This window comes from Rattus norvegicus, chromosome 6 (assembly GCF_021556685.1).
Source record: "Rattus norvegicus strain SHRSP/BbbUtx chromosome 6, alternate assembly SHRSP_T2T, whole genome shotgun sequence".
Classification (NCBI taxonomy): domain Eukaryota; kingdom Metazoa; phylum Chordata; class Mammalia; order Rodentia; family Muridae; genus Rattus; species Rattus norvegicus.
The window spans coordinates 110,767,406-110,784,512 of record NC_141539.1 but is presented as its reverse complement, the minus strand read 5'-3'; the positions used below and the strand labels follow the sequence as shown (position 1 = coordinate 110,784,512).

Genomic DNA, 17,107 nt, shown 5'->3' with positions numbered 1-17,107 from the left:
CTATAAGGCAGGGAGCAGCATAGCGAGGTTGATGTTTTTAAGTGTTTGTAATGTCAGACAAGATATCAAGCAGAGGCAGCCAGGTTTCTGTGAATTGGAGGTCAGCTTACTCTATGCACCAAGTTCCAAACCCACCGCGGCTACACAGTGAAACCCTGCTTGGCACTCGCCTTTGATCCCAGCACTACAGAGGTGAAGGCAGAGGCAGGCAGATCTCTGTTGAGTCCAAAGTCAGCCACCTTGATCAACAAAGTGAGTTCCAGGTCAGCAAAGGTTACACAGAGAAACCCTGTCTCAGAAAAATTAACTAATTAATTAATTAATTAAAAAAAACAAAGAAGGGCTGGAGAGATGGCTCAGCGGTTAAGAGCACTGCCTGCTCCTCTAGAGGTCCTGAGTTCAAATCCCAGCAACCACATGGTGGCTCACAACCATCTGTAATGGGATCCGATGTCCCTTTCTGATGTGTCTGAAGATAGTGACAGTGTATGCACATACATGAAATAAATAAAAAAAAAAAACAAAAAACAAACAAACAAACAAAAAAAAACCAAAGAAGTCATCTGGAGAAAACTAACTCCTACAAATTGTCCTCTGTCCTTCATACATGTGGTATGACATGAATCAATCTCTCTGTCTCCTACACAGACACACACACAGACACACACACAGACACACACAGACACACACACACGAGTATTAAGAAAATCATATATATTAGCTTGGCAGGAGGCACCGTGGCCCTTGCACTGTAAAAGTGTGGGGCTTTGAGAGGACTGTAGTACCCATGACTGAATCTAGTGACCATGAAGATGCACAGCTCCGGTGTGCTTGGTCTATCTGCTAAAGTCTGGGGAAAGGAGTAATTCCTGTATATGCCTCAACTACTCTTTTTTTTTCTTTTTGTTTGTTTGTTTGTTTGTTTTTTTCTTTTTTCTTTTTTTCAGAACTGGGGACCGAACCTAGGGCCTTGCGCTTGCTAGGCAAGTGCTCTACCAATGAGCTAAATCCCCAATCCCGCCTCAACTACTCTTAAAGATGTTCAAAGCTTTCACCTTTCCAAATTTATGCTTATTGGAATTTTAAAAATCCAACATCATTGCCAGGCACTAACTGCCCATGTCTTTAACCCAAGCATTCTGTAGGCAGAAGCCAGCCTGGTCTACAGAGCCAGTTCCAGGACAGCCAGGGCTACACAGAGAAACCCTGTTTGGAAACACAAAACTAAAGCCAAACAAAATAAGTCCAACATCATATAAACATACACCATTAAAAAAAAAAAACAAAAAAACAAACAACCCACTTCATTTCCTGAGCACACATCCCATACCGGGTACATCCCAGGCCTTGACGTATTCTGTAGTCTTGAGTCCGGGGGTGGTAGATGGTCAGCCGTCTGTGGCTCAGACCCAAAGTCTTTCAACTTTTGAAGCTGCTCTTTCTGTTCTCTGTAAATAAATGAAACTGCCTTTGTAGTTAAGCACGTTTACATCATCCCAAACATCTATGATTACAACAAAATTTTAAAAATACAAGAAAGAAAAACATCTAAAGACTAAAATCCTATGCAGAGCCCATACAGCACTTCAGTTGTGGTAACATTCTCTTGCTTTTACACAATTAACCCATCAACCATCTAAGACCTAGAATCATAAATTATCAATGATCTCAACAACTGATTCTACGACTTGCCTTGATAGTACATTACCTACCTATCATATTTCTCTTTTAAGCAATCCCAATTTTTTTTCTGGCTAATTTTTTTCAATACTCCTCAAGTTACAAAATGGGCTCTCTGTAAAATACAGTCTAAGACGGCATTTTAGGGTTTTGCAGGAGGCTTGTTCTGTTTGGGAGAAGAGGGTGGAATAGTTTCAGGTACCTGGGCTAGGCTCAAATTGGCCAAATAGCTTTGAACTCATCATTCTCTTGCTACCACTTGCCAAAAACTTGCATTACAAGGTATGCACCTCTCATATCAGATTTTAAGACTTGAATTAGCTGTCATTATTTATAAAGGAAACATTTTACATAGAAATTGAGTTTTTAAAGCACTTTGATTAATATTAGACCTTCATTCTTCCAAGTCAACAAGTAGCTATGTGGAGCCATGGCTGATCATGGCTTATTATGGCTGATCATGTTAGATAAAGCAGTCCATCAGTCCTCACCACACTCCAGAGTTCCTGGCGCACTTCCATTCATTTTTGTTAACTTGTCTGACTATTTAAAAGTCTCATGCCCAGTGGTGGTGGCACGCACCTTTAATCCCAGCACTTGAAAGGCAGAGACAGGTGGATCTCCAAGTTCCAGGACAGCCAGGGATACAAAAAGAAACCCTGTCTTGAATTTCTTTACATTACATTTTATTTTGCCTATGTTTTGCCTGCATGTATGTGTACTGTATGCATGCAGTGCCCATGGAAGCCAGAAGAGGGCAGTGGATCCTCTTGGAACTGGTGGGTGATACGGACAGTTGTACTGAGCTGCCATGTGGGTGCTGGGTATATATACAAACCTGGCTCCTCTGAAAGGGCACTCAAGTCTCTTAACCACTAAGCCATCTCTCCAGCCCCACTTGTCTGACTCTTGAAAGCATGTTAGTTTACTACCTGCTATAGATGGTGAGAATACTCAGGTCTATATTCTTAAAAATAATACTCTGTATTCCTAAAGATTAATTATATATTCCTTCCTTTATTTTAATCCCTAGCTAACATCTCTTTACTTTTTCTTATAATTCCTATCCTCTACATTTACAGTATCCACTACAACGTCTCTAGAATGTTTACAATACCTCTTTCTATACAGTATTGTGACCCAAGTGGACACAAAATACATAAGGGTTGTTACTGGCTCATATAAATACTGCCTATGGTATTCCTTGCCTTTATTAAGGCATTATATAACTTATGTGCTCTAACTATGGTAACTATTATCCGTTAGTCCATATATTTTGATTAGGTTTTGCTGTCTAGGAAGGGGTTAAAGGAGAAAAGGATGACCAAGCCGCACCTTTCATCCAGCGATTCTATCAACACAACAATGTATGAAAAAGTAATTTTAACTAAGGAAAGTAAAGAAACTGACAGTTTAGTAACCAATCACCAATCAGTTTTATGTTTTTCAGAAAAACATAAGATTTCAGAGTCAGACAGAGTTCAAATTCTGGGTCTGCATTTAACCACCAAGTGAACTTTAGCGAGTCTTAGTGTTACTGGGAAATGGGGATGACACTGCTTTTCTTTGCAAGCCTTTGGACAGACAAGGTTAAGACGGGAGGACCAGCGCAGCGCCCGGAACAGTTATGTCAATCACAGGAGCCCACAATTTAGAAGCAAGTCGCTAACGATTCTGCAGCAAGCCTCATGTCATGTCATGAATAATTTAGAATGAAGGACCAAGAACCACCTCAGACTACAGTCCAAAGAGACTTGTTTCCCCACCTGGAACTTCAGACTTTCATTCTTACCTACGGTTACGCTTTGCCACATTTTTCTAGTACTAATGTTTCAGTTACAAACTCAATTAGTATAACCCACAAATGGAGACCAGATTTGACAGATGAAGCAAACACATTAGAATCTATCAAAAAATTAACCATTTATTTTTCTCAAAAACCTGTTTGGAAAATAAATAAATAAATAAATAAATAAATAAATGAATAAAAAAAAGCCTTACTATTGTAGCTATATAAGGAACATTACATAATGCCCACACAGTTGATTGTAGGTTAAAAAAAATCCAACTTCACAACGAAAATATAGGAAGAAAATCTGCTTCCAGTTAAAATCAAAGATGAACATTCCCAAAACAAAGTATCAGTAGTCAGAAAAATCTGAAGACACTCCCAGGTAACCATTTGTAACTCCAGCAGAGAAAATAGAGCACCTTCCACCACTCCATCAAACAGTAGGGACTATGCAGCCTACCAGATCCAATGCCAAAGAACAGGAGCTGCTTCCTGAAAACAACCTCATAGACAAAGCTCAATGAAACCAGGAATCCTGAAATGTTGAGTTTTAACACTTGACACATGCACACTCAAGGAATGCCAGCAACACATCTACAATGGCCAAGAACAGCAATCAATTTGCACACCCTAGGACATACGTGAATAATTAACACAGTTTCCAAATACCCATCCTAACCCCAAAACAGCACTGAATAAGCAGAAATACAAATTCAAAGTTATGATAAGAAACAGGGTTTAAAGGGTTCCATTAAAACATCTCATTCAGCTGGGCTGTGGTGGCACACGCCTTTAATCCCAGCACTTGGGTGGTAGAGGCAGGCAGATCTCTTGAGTTTGAGGCCAGCCTGGTCTGCAGAACGAGTTCCGGGACAGTCAAGGCTACACAGAGAATCCCTGTCTTGAATAACCAAATGAACAAACAAACAAACAAAACCAAAGCCACTTCATTTAAAAAAGAGCAGTATGAATATCTGTTTCAACTAAAAGAAACGATCTTAAGGAGTGAACTTACCGAAGCATTTTCAATTCTTGTGCAGCTTTCAAAATGATTTCGTGCTGCCTCTGACTGAGAACCATTACCCCTCCAAGGCCTTGGTCAGAGTCTAAGTTTGCATCGGACCCCATCATTTCAGAGGAATGATGTGAGGATGGCATATGTTCCGCCATGGGGGAGTGTCTTTCCGCATCAGAGGGGTACCATCTGTCTGACAACCGCTCTCTTTCCCAGTCCATTCTGTCAGGAACATAATCTCGCTTTTCCCGCCATGTATCTCCTCTTTCTGGGTACTCTCGAATCCTCAACTCACCCCTATCACGGAAATCTCGGTCATACCCATGTTCTCGATTTCTTTCTTCTCTCCATCTATCATCCCGATATCTATCCAAAGGTGGGAGAGGTGGGAGAGGTGGTAAAGGTGGAAGAGATGGGATATCCCGTTCACGAAACTGTGATTCCTGTTCATCCAGTGGCCTCCCATAATCTCTGTCCCATTCGTTATCCACATTTCTATCATATATATCCACAGGTCTTCTAATCCGATCCACATCTCTGTCTAAGTCCCTGTCCACTTCCCTACCATAACCCTCATCCATATCTTGATCTCTTTCCCAATCATCCCACCAAGGGCCTCGCCTGTCTCCATCATGAGGCCGAGATGGTGGTGCTGAGAACCTGTCCTCTCTGCCGTATGAATCTAGTGTATCATCTTGATAGTCACGTTCACACTCTCTCCAGTATCTTTTTCTATCCCAGTCATCGAGTCTCTCTCGCTCAATTGGTACATTTCTACCATCTAATGGGAACTCTTCGTGTCCTCTCTCTTCTCCATGGTTCCACGAAGCCCTAGAAGGTTCATCTCGGTGGTAAGGATACATTTTGTCTCCACCATCTCCTGGTTCTGGTCTGAATGGAACTCTATCATGACCAAAATCTGGCCTTCCTAATCCCCTTTCTCGACTACCTGGCCCTCGAGGTGGTCCCCTCTCCCTGCTCCCAGCTCTTTGAGGGGGTACTCTCTCTCTACTTCCAGCCCTTCGAGGAGGTCCTCTCTCCTGACTGCCAGCCCTGCGAGGTGGCCCTCTTTCTCTACTGTTGGCTCTACTGTCCTGACTGTCTTGTAGGCCACCTGGTATTTTATCCCGACTGCTTCCCGGTCTCACAAACACCCTGTCCCGGCTGCCTTCTCCTTTGTTTATTTTCTCACGACTGTCTTCTCTTCTACCCAGCATTTTATCGTGGAAATCTTCTTGCTTGATCAGACCTGGACCTCGATTAATTGTCTGGCCACGACCTCTGTTTACTAGTCCTTTATCCCGTGAATCTTCCACTCTATTTTGCCCAGGACCTCTGTAGGATGAGCTGCTGCCTTTATTGCCTTCTAATCTATTTTCTCTGCTGTCTGGCTGAGGAAGAGCTTTTTCTTGGTGGTTTTCTGAGTGGGACAAACCAACACCCAAAGGTTTGAAATCATCTGCAGACAATGCTGCTGCTGCTACTGCAGCTCCTCCCTCCATGCTCCCTACTTTTGAGGGGAAAGGAGATTGAGAAGGTACAGGTTTATTTGCAAGGGATACAGGCTGAGTAACACCTTGGGCTTTGTCCATTTCAGTCTCCATACTTTGAGAATTCTGGTTCCAATTAGAGGGCTCTATGGGTGCTTCCGAGACTTGGCTTTTAGGTGGCTCTTGTTGAGAGTTGCTTAGATTCTCATTTGACTGAGCCGCCTTGGTATCCTTGACATCTGCAGAAATGGAAAACGCGGCTGACTGAATTTTTAAATTCTTCTGCTGGTTACTACTTGTGTCTGCTAATGGCTCTTTGTTTCCTGAAAGAGGTTCTGCTTGTGACTTAGGTTGCTGCTTAGGCTGCTGCTGATGCTGCTGTCCGACAGTTGCTTTGTGGCCTTTCCACTGTGGTCCACTCTGTCGAGGACTCAGGGATGTATTAGGAGTTATATAAAATTGAGATGCTGGGCCCCGGGGGATCGTTCCCCATTTGCTTTTAGTGCCCTCTGCTGGGTGACTTTCATATCTGGGTCTTGGCCCATCGGGGCGATTTCCTTCAAAACGAGGCCCTTTGGGTCTCGGTCCTTCACACCTTGACCCTAAATCCTCAAATCTTCGAGGACCATCAAATCTACAAGTAAAACAAAAGATATTACTCAAGACAGTAAAGCAGGAAAAGAAAATTCTCCATGTAAGATTATTTAAGGCACTCTTGCCTTAGACTTTGTTTATAACAGTGATTCTTGGACATTAGCAAATCCCATGTCACCTATCAAAAGTCAAATGTTAGGGCAGCAGTCCTTGGAAGACTTCAAGTGTAGAAATCATGTCAGCATTATCTAACATACTTCACCAATCTGTAGCAAGACTGACATACTGAGTGTTTAAAAGCAATTGTTAAGTATTGCGCCTTGGTACATGGAATAGTTCACTCCTTTTTAGTAGAAAAAGAATAATTCCACAACCACAAATACTTTTAGAGTTAAATTATAACCAAAAACCAAGTGTAGAACAATCAATAGGAAAATACAATATAATTGTAAATACTGAGGCCAGTACTAAAATCCTCATTAACAAATGTCATACACACATGTACATACATGTCATACATATACATACATGTGCATACATGTCGCACACACATTTTAAAAGTTTTCTCTGAAGTTTTTCAAAGTCTGGACAGAAATTTGTTTGCTCTGAACCATTCACTAATTAAAGAACTGTTCCTTCCCGTGGACAGTGTGATATAGTAAGACATAATAAAATGTTGCTGGGGCCTTCAGAATCAACAAATAAAAAAACTGTGTTGATAGAGTATCAATAGGTGAAAAGACAACAGGCAGAGAATACTCAGGTGAGAGGAGTACTGTTCTGCAAAGGGCTTACAGATTCTTAAATTGAGACTTGAAAGGCAGCATTTGAGATGTCTGGGTGTTAGTGATGACAGAAATAGTATGGAGGGTACCTCAGACTAAGAAAGCAGTATGGAAGACAGAAAGACAGAGAAGCACATAGTGTTTGGAAACGCAAATGGCTTAGTGTGACTAAAGCAGAGGGGAGCAGAAAAGGATGCACAGAAAGACAGCAAGTTAAGGATGAAGGTAAAGAGACAGGCAACTGTCAGTCTCCAAAAGAACTTGTTTGCCTGGCATGGCAGGTACTAACCGACCATCCCCAAATTCACTCCCTTTCTAACTGTAATCCAGCTTCTCCACTTTCAGTCTAAATGCAGACTGTAGACTTTCTTAACCTCTTCTAGCTACAACTTGCACCAAGCTCTAGCAAAGGAACTGAAAATGATCGAAACAGGGTTGGGGATTTAGCTCAGTTGGTAGAGCACTTGCTTAGCAAGCACAAGGCCCTGGGTTCGGTCCCTAGCTCCGGAAAAAAAAAATGATCGGAAACATCCTTCTGGCTTGTCCTTGTAAACATTAGGGCTTCCTCTTCATACTTCCTTTTTTAATGCTGCTTCCAAATTATACTGCACTATGTAAATAAGGATAATGCACAAAGGGATGGAAGCAAACAGTAAAGAACCCAAATTCTAAGCCACTGTATAAGTCCTGAGAGAATACAGTTTGAATCTGTTAGAGACTTCTGTCTTTGGATCTCTGTAAGGTTGATTAATTAATTCAACTGGTTAATACAGAGTTTATAGTTACTTTATAACTGCTTAAGAGTCACTTAATACAGTCCAATTTTTCAAAGATCAGTTTTTAAAAACTAATGAAGAGGAAGAAAGTTTGCAGAGTAACTGATCTTACTTGTTTGAGACAGGGCCTCACTATAAAGCCTTAGCTGGCCAATAGAACTCATGACCAACAATTTGGGTAAATGAGGGTAACAGCAATGTAACGGTGTAAAGCAAGACAGAACTGACATCATTTTGTAGCCAGTGGGAATTATATGTGAATACAGATAGGGAAGCACTTAGGATGATGGCAAAGTTTATGGTTTAGGTGACTATGGACTAGTCCATATGGACTAACCCTTCATGCCTTTAATGAAGGGTTTTTGTTTCACTGTGTGGGAAACCAATGATGAATAATTAAAGTAATTTCAGCAAAATATTTACCTCTCAATCTCTGTCACTTTGGGCTTTCTAGTGTAAAAAAGTCTTGGTTTCAAAGGGAGGAACTACTTCTATAGCAAGAAATCAACAGTAACCTTAAGAAACAGAAGCTGAGATTACAAGTTTTACTTTGAGGTTCTGAGTCAACAAAATGGAAGCTACTGACAGTAGCTGGTGCCGTCTGAGATAGGGTCCTACCATGTTGTCAGAGCTGGCCTGTGACCCTTCTGGATCAGTATAAATTCTAGGGTTACAGGTGCATACCACCACATTCGGCTGATCCCAACTTTTGGGAGGAGGACACTGAACTACATGAGGTAAAGAGTATGTCTGAAGTGCAAGAGATTCTTCAAATCAGCCCTCACTACCTCCATGCTTGATAATTAAAGTCAATGGAGGGCCTGTGGAGATGGCTCAATGGATAAAATGCTTGTGTTGCAAGTGTGAAGACTGGAGGTCAGAGCTCCAGCACCACAAACAAACTGGATAGAGAGCTGGAGTGGTGGTTCAGTTTTAGGACCTGCTCTTGAAGAGGACCTGGGTTCAGGTTCCAGCACCCACACGGTGGCTCACAACTATCCATAACTCCAGTTCCAGGATCTGATAGCTTCTTCTGACCTGGGCAGGTAACGGGCGAGCAGGAGGTCCACATATACAAACAGTAAGCAAAGAGTCTGACACATAAAAACAAACAAACAATGATGAGTGAATACAGCAGTTAACTTTTGTACAGGAGGTAGAGTCAGGGATCACTGGGACAAACGGACTGGCTAGTTAAATAACACAGATTAGCCAGCTTTGAATTCAGCAAGAGACCTGGCCTCAGTAAACACAGATTATGAAAGAAAAACATCCAATGTCAATTTCTAGCTTCCACATACATACCCACACATGTACAGCTCATATGCATCACATACCATGTAAAGACACACCCACAAATAAGACAAAATAGGCTTGGAAGATGGCTTAGCAGTAAGAGTGATAGCTGCTCTTGCCGAGGACCAGAGTCAGTTCCCAGCACCTATGTCAGGTAACTCACAGGCACCGGTAATTCTCTTCTGGCACACACATACAATACTACCACTACCACAGGCCTTGTCTGTCTCTGTCTCCCTCCCTCCCTCCTCCCCTCCCTCTCCCTCTCTCTATGGGCCAAAAAAAAAAAAAAAAAAAAAAAAAAAAAAAAAAAAAAAAAAAAAGAAAGAAAGAAAGAAAAGAAAAGAAAAAGAAAAAAGAAAAAACTCAGACTCAGCCGAGGTGCCTGCTGAGAGTAAAGGGAATATAGAACGGTGCCAACGATATGCCAAAGACTTCTTTTCAAGGAAAGGATTCGAGTGCTTTTGTTATATAAAAAGTCTCATACTAGGAATAAAAATCTCCCTAGGAACAAGTGCAATTAGAAATATATGGAAAAGAATTCTTTTTTTTTTTTTTTTTTTGGTTCTTTTTTTCGGAGCTGGGGACCGAACCCAGGGCCTTGCGCTTGCTAGGCAAGCGCTCTACCACTGAGCTAAATCCCCAACCCCTGGAAAAGAATTCTGATAATGAAGTTCAGCCTACCTGTCTGATAATTTACAAACCTATCACAAGATAGTAGAATATATATAAACCTACAGTAAAGAGAAGGTAGTAGACCATAATCTTAGGTTTGAGGTGTTTTAAAAAATTTGTTTTGCTTTATCTTTATAGACTAAGTCTCTAGCCCAGGCTGGCCTTAAACTCCTTATGTAGTCAAGAATAACTTTTGATCTTCCTGCCTCTACCTCCCTAGTGCAGGGACGATATATACAAGCATAGTCCACCACCCAGTTTATGAAGTTGAGGATTAGCAAGAGTCTCTACATGGCAGAGAAATACTCTGCCAACTGCACTATATCCTTGGCCCTTGTTTATAAATTCTGGAAGACAAACAACAACATACTACAGGCAGCAATGTTCAGAAGAACTGTGCTGGCAACAGGAGAGGGTAAAATAAAAAGGTAACTGGCTGCCTGCAGAATCCAAACTCAGGACTCCTCAGTACCTGAGATGTGCAGAGAAGACAGGAGTTCAAATGTTTATCTAGTTTCCAAGAATAAAAGGTGCAACAAGCCACTCGTGTGTGGGGTTAATGGTCTTGGAGTGGCAAGTCCTTCTGATCCAGGCCTGGAAGAGCCAAGGTCAAGGCGGACAAAGCCCAGGAAAACCTGCCACTTAGCACCACATTCTCTCTCCACTCTAGAGGGGCTGCTCAGAGCAGGAAGAGTCACTCTGTGCTGGAGACTATCATCTTAGAAAAAATCAAGATTCATTCACCAGGAGATGGCGATCTTAGAGTTGGACTGGGAACAAATTTCAGAGTGGTTTTCGTGTGACATCCAGGAGAACAAGTTGGTGGCAATGAAAATAGTCAAAAGTGTTGAACACTGTCCTGAGACAGCCCTGATAAAACCTGTTCACTAGGGCTGGAAAGATGGCTCAGTGGTTAGGAGCAGTGACTGCTCTTCTGGGTCCAATTCCCAGCAACCACACGGTGGCTCTCACAACCATCTGTAATGGGATCTGATGCCCTCTTCTGGCGTGTCTGAAGACAAAAACAGTGTATTCAAATAAAACTTAAAAAAAAAAAAAAAAAAAAACCAAACCAAACCAAAAAACCAGTTTGCTAAACTCAGTTCAAAATTCAGACCTGAACAGTCTAGTTGGGAAACTGCTCAACTAGTAGATGCATAGGAGATTACCAATGATGGGACATGTATCTTTTTAAAGAACTTACAACTTAAAATTTTTTCAAATATGTATTAAGTATAATGACCACATATACTTCCTATTACCTTCTTTTGCCCCAACTCCTTCCAATGAACCCCTTCTTTCCAACAATTACCCCTTCCTTCATATCCATGTCTGCATCCCACTGAGTTTAATTAGAGCTGCTTGGACGAGCATAGATTTAGTTATTTATCAAACTGTGAGCAATTTAACAGTGGTGTAGCCACAAAAACTAGAGCAATGGTTTTCAACCTATTGGTCACAACCTCTCTTGATATCCTGCAGTCAGATATTTACATTACAATTCATAACAGTAGCAAAATTATAGTTATGGAGTACCAATGAAATAATTTTATGACTGGGGGTCACCACAACACAAGGAACTGTATTAAATGGTCAAAGCCATCAGGAAGGTTGAGAACCACTCGGCTAGAGAGATGACTCAGTGGTTAAGAGAACTTGTTGCTTTTGCAAAGGAGCTGGGATCAGTTACCAGAACATATACAGTGAGTGGCACATGACCACCCGTAACTCTAGTTCTAGGAGATCTGACACCATCTTCTGAACTCTGAGAGCACCAGGCATAGTGGTGCCTTTAATCCTAGCACTGGAAAGACGCAGGCAGGTTGATCACTGAATTTGAGGATAGCTTGGTCTATCAAAGAGTTCCAGGCCAGCCAGGGCTACACAGAGAGACCTTCACTCAATCTTCTTTCCTGCCAAAAACAAAACAAAACAAAACAAAAAAACAAAAAAAACAAAAAAACAAAAACCCAAAAAACCAAAAACCAACCAAACAAAAAAATTCCATGTAGTGCACTACACATACATGCAGGCAAAGCATTCATTCATATAAAATGGACCAATAAAAGGATATCACTATAACCTTCACGTATAGTTTTAGTTTTAGAAAAATTCTTTAAAAAAAAAAAAAGGTTTATAGAGGGCACTGGATCCCATTACAGATGGTTGTGAGCCACCATGTGGTTGCTGGGAACTGAACTCAGGACCTCTGGAAGAGCAGTCAGTGCTCTTAACTGCTGAGCCATCTCTCCAGCCCCCTTAGAAAAATTCTTTTTTTTTTTTTTCTTTTTCAGAGCTGGGGATCGAACCCAGGGCCTTGCGCTTGCTAGGCAAGCGCTCTACCGCTGAGCTAAATCCCCAACCCCAGAAAAATTCTTAATAGCTGTAGCTATATATAAAAACATTTCATCAACAGTTTTCCTTGTAGGTATAACTTATAAACAAACAAAATTTCTAAGTTTTAAAACCCAGAATAAGGCCAGTGAGAGAGCCCAGTAGGTAAATATGCTTGCCACTAATCCTGTGTGCCATCCTCAGGACTCATGTGATGGAAGGAAGACCCAATTTCTGCCTGTTGTCCTGTAATCTCCACTCCCTCACACAGACACAATAAATGTAAGAAAAAAATAGAGTAATGTGTATATTATTTTGCAATTATAATTTGGATTCATTGAGTTCTTTCTTAAACTTACAAATATTGAGATCTTAGTGATTTCCCCCTATATCCTGAAAGCACTCCATAATTTCCTTATCTTAGATTTGTTACTCATAACATTTTTTCTTAATTATGCTTTAAAATACAAAAATAAGGAGATAATTACAACACAAAAAAAATCAATGAAGAGAATGAACCAAAGATAAAAGAAAATATCACCTTAGAATTATCCAAAATATCACTGTTTTGGGGCTTCATTAAGCACAATGCAAACTTAAAACTTCCATTTCCTACTGTAGTAATAAAGGTGACAGATAAATCTGCTTCAAATTCACTACAATTGGGGAGCTGGAAAGATGGCTCAGTAGTTAAGAGCAATGGCTGCTCTTCCAACAGACCTGCCTTAGATAGCCAGCACCTATGTGACTCACAACCATCTGTAACTCTAGTAGCCACAGGGATCTAACACCCTCTTCTGGCCTCTACCAACACTAGGCAAACACTCGGGACACAGACATACATGTAGGCATAACACCCCAACACACAAAATTACTTTATTAAAATCTAAAGATATGTGCAACGACACCAGAATTCCAAGCTCTAAAAGTCATATCCAATTCATCATGTAGGTGAATCTGTCAGCCTTCAGATGACCATATTCCAGATGAATATGCTCAAGCTCAAGAACCAAACAATAAATTCTATTTATGTATTATGTATGGGTATTTTTTTCACGCGTGTCAAAAACTTGATCTCTGGACTTCGTCAAGTTATAGACAGCTGTGACCTGCCATGTGGGTGCTGGAATAGAACCCAAGTCCATTGGAAGAGCAGTCATTACTCTTAACGGCTGAGCCGTTTCTCTAGCGCAACCCCCTTCCTTTAAATAGCAATACATTCTTATCAATGGAAGGCACGCAGTCCTGCCACCTCTTAGTCATTAAACAGGAAAGATTTTTAATGCATATTTCATGGCAAGAATTTGGACCATCTTGATTCTCTAAAAGGATACAATGACAATTACCCTTTAAGATTTTATATATCAAACTATTTGATACAAAGTAAATTTACTCTTAATAAAACTTATTAAAACTTCAAAATTGTTTTTCACCATCCTTTTAAATTCTTTTATAAATCATTGCAAATTTTAAACTAAAAGGGGTCCACTGAATTTAGACAGTCAACAATGACACCTTTTCTGCTATAACCCAGGGTTAAAGTAATTGCTACAGACTGAGACACCTGTAATACATACAATGGATTAAGAACTGGTTCCTAGAATATATAAAAAATTCATATATATCAGTAAGAAATAGAAAAATAGTCTAATATTAGCATTTCATACAAGAGGAAATTTAACCCATTGATGATTGAATGGAAAGCAGTATAACTCTACTAGTATCAAAAAAAACAAAACAAAACAAAACAAAACTTCCAACTTTTATCACAATAGCATTAACCATCCTCTAAGGCAGCTAATATTTTCTAAGTTTAACAATACTAAGAGTTGACACGAAGGTTGAAAAATAAAAAAACAAAAACCTGAAATAATACTGTTGAAAGGATAAATTAAAACCACTTTTCTGAAAAACTATTTAACAATATGTACCAGTGTGGAACATGTACAGACCTATGGCCAAACAATTCCAATTGTTTAAGTCCATGCAACGGCAAACTGTGTGGGAACAAGAAAGAGCAAACTACAGCAATACTGACAAAGCAATACTGAATCTGACAGCAAGAGCCAAGGGAAAACGACAAACTCAAAATGGACAGAGCACGACTCCAACTGCACATACAAAACACCTGAGCAAAAGCACATGCATACATTCAGGAACAGTCAAGATGTATTCAGCACCAGAAGACATACTGCAGGCCAACGAGATGGCTCAGTGGGTAAAGGCACTTGCTACCAAGCCTCATGGCCTAGGTGCCATCCCTGGGATGCCTATGGCAGACGGAGAGAGAGAACCAGGTCCCACAAGTTGTCCTCTGACCTCCACAGCAGGCTGCAACGAGTGCATATTCATACACATAAAATAAGCATATATAGATATACTAATAAATGCAATAAAGATATATTTCAACTTTTTTTTTCTTTTCTTTTTTTCGGAGCTGGGGACCGAACATATTTCAACATTTTAAATCATAACTGATCATTAATATTAGAATAAACAGGTTACGATAAAATCATATTGACTAATCCCCAGAGATGAGAATATTATGCATGACACAATCTCACATTATAATATTAAGCAAAATATACCATATTCAAAGAAGTGTATAAAATATGATCCCATTAATAATAAAGTTCAAAAAGTAGGCAACCTATGGTATAAAAGACAGTATAGTGGTCATCTTTGGGTTGGGGGTAAATGACTAAGAAGAAAGATGAGAAGAGCTTTTTTAAAACTTTGATTTATTCCTTTCATGTTTGTTTTGCCTGCACGTATGTTTGTATAGCATGTGCTCATGGAAGTCAGAAGTGGGCCCTGGACCCCTTGGAACTAGAGTTAAAGATGTTTGTGAACCACGATGAGTGTACTGGCTGGCTTTATGTGTCAACCTGACACAAGCTGAAGTTATCACAGGGAAAGGAGTCTCTGTTGAGGAAATGTCTCCATGAGACCCAGCTGTAAGGCATTTTCTCAACTAGTGATCAAGCGCGGGAGGGCTCCTTGTGGGTGGTGCCATCCTTGGGCTGGTAGTCTTGAGTTCCATAAGAAAGCAAGCTGAGCGACCTGAGCAAGCCAGGAGAAGCAAGCCAGTAGTAAGTAACATCCCTCCATGGCTTCTACATCAGTTTTTGCTTCCTGACCTGCTAGAGTTCTGTCCTGACTTCCTTTGGTGATGAACAGCCACAAAGAAGTATAAGCTGAATAAATCCTTTTGTGATGGTTTGCATATGCTTGGCCCAGGGAGTGGCACTATTAGAAGGTGTGGCCTTGTTGGAGGAAGTGTGTCACTGTGGGGGTGGGCTTGGAGACCCTCCTCCTAGTTGCCTGGGGATGCTCAGTCTGTTCCTGGCTTCCTTCAGTTGAAGATATAGAACTCAGCTCCTCCTGCACCACACCTGTCTGGATGCTGCCATGCTCCTGCCTTGATGATAATGGACTGAACCTCTGAACCTGTAAGCCAGCCCCAATTAAATGTTGTCCTTTATAAACTTATATTGGTCATGGTGTCTGTTCACAGCAAAAGACCCTAACTAAGAGAAGTTGGTACCAGGGATCATGCTTTCATTTGGAAGAATGTGGATTTTGGGACTTTGGATTTGGAAAGCAGTAACATGCTTTAAATGGGGGCCTAATGGGCAATCTTAGTAGGAATTTGGAAGTCTTTGTTACTAAGAGTGATTTGAATTGGGTAGGCCTGGCCCAAGAGATTTCAGAGGAGAATTTCGGTATTGCTGCAAAGACTGCTTTTGTGGTATTTTGGTGAAGAATGTGGCTGCTTTTTGTCCTTGTCTGAAGAGTCAGCTTGAGGCTAAGGTGAAAAGACCCAGATTAATTGCATTGACAAAGTCTTAGAAATGCCCATCATAGACTGTTCTCTAGTCTCATGAAGAACATTTTAATGAAAAAAGAGAAGTTGAAAAAGGGAAAATACAAGATATATGGTCCGAGTATTAAAGGGACACCGGAAGTGAAATGGAGCTGAATCCTGTGTTTAAGGATATTAAATTGAATTAAGGAAGTAATGACCTTGGGGCAAGAGCCCACCCAGCTAAGTTAGCTCCAGGCAATTTAGCTTTAATCCAGGAGGCAAAGACAAGCAGATCTCTGAGTTCAAGTCCAGCCTAAAACAAAGTAAGTTCTAGAAGAAAAACTTAAATCCAGGTGTGGTGGTACACACCTTTACTCCCAGGAGACAGACATCTAAATTCAAGGTCAATCTACAGAGCTAGATTCAGGACAGCCAAGCTTAGGCAGTGAAGGAGTTAGGAAAGAGGAAGCTACTGATGTTATAGAACAAGGGGGCCATGTTCCAGCTCCTACAAGCAGTAGAACTCAGCAGCTTCAGCCATGTGTCTCTGGCTTTATATTCAACAGGAGGAGGAGACTATTGGGACAATTGATGCTGGTTAGCTGGAGCTAAAAAGAGATCAGCATCACTGAGGTGAAATCTTCTGGGAAGTATTATTATTTGAGAGCTGTGTTCCAGAGATGCCAAGGTTGTACCTTGTGCTGTGGCTGGACTTGGTAATGTGTAAGAGTCACCCAGGTGGGGGCTGGGGATTTAGCTCAGTGGTAGAGCGCTTACCTAGGAAGCGCAAGGCCCTGGGTTCGGTCCCCAGCTCCGAAAAAACAAAACAAAACAAAACAAAACAAAAAAAAAAAGTCACTCA

At 40.9% G+C, this 17,107-nt stretch overlaps 1 protein-coding gene across 8 annotated transcripts in view; it reads right to left on the bottom strand.

The window, feature by feature from the left end:
• Positions 1 to 17,107, bottom strand: part of Ylpm1 (YLP motif containing 1) — a 75,771-nt gene that overhangs the window by 33,396 nt on the left and 25,268 nt on the right. For 2 of the 8 annotated variants that reach the window (XR_015621814.1, XM_087552811.1), the window contains exons 5-6: positions 4,488 to 6,611; positions 1,304 to 1,448 (exon numbers count right to left, since the gene is read on the bottom strand). Coding sequence is in view for 4 of the 8 variants with exons in the window: in XM_087552811.1 (XP_087408937.1) it covers positions 1,304 to 1,448; positions 4,488 to 6,611 (2,269 nt within the window). In the remaining 4 variants the exon portion in view is untranslated. 8 annotated transcript variants of the gene reach the window in all.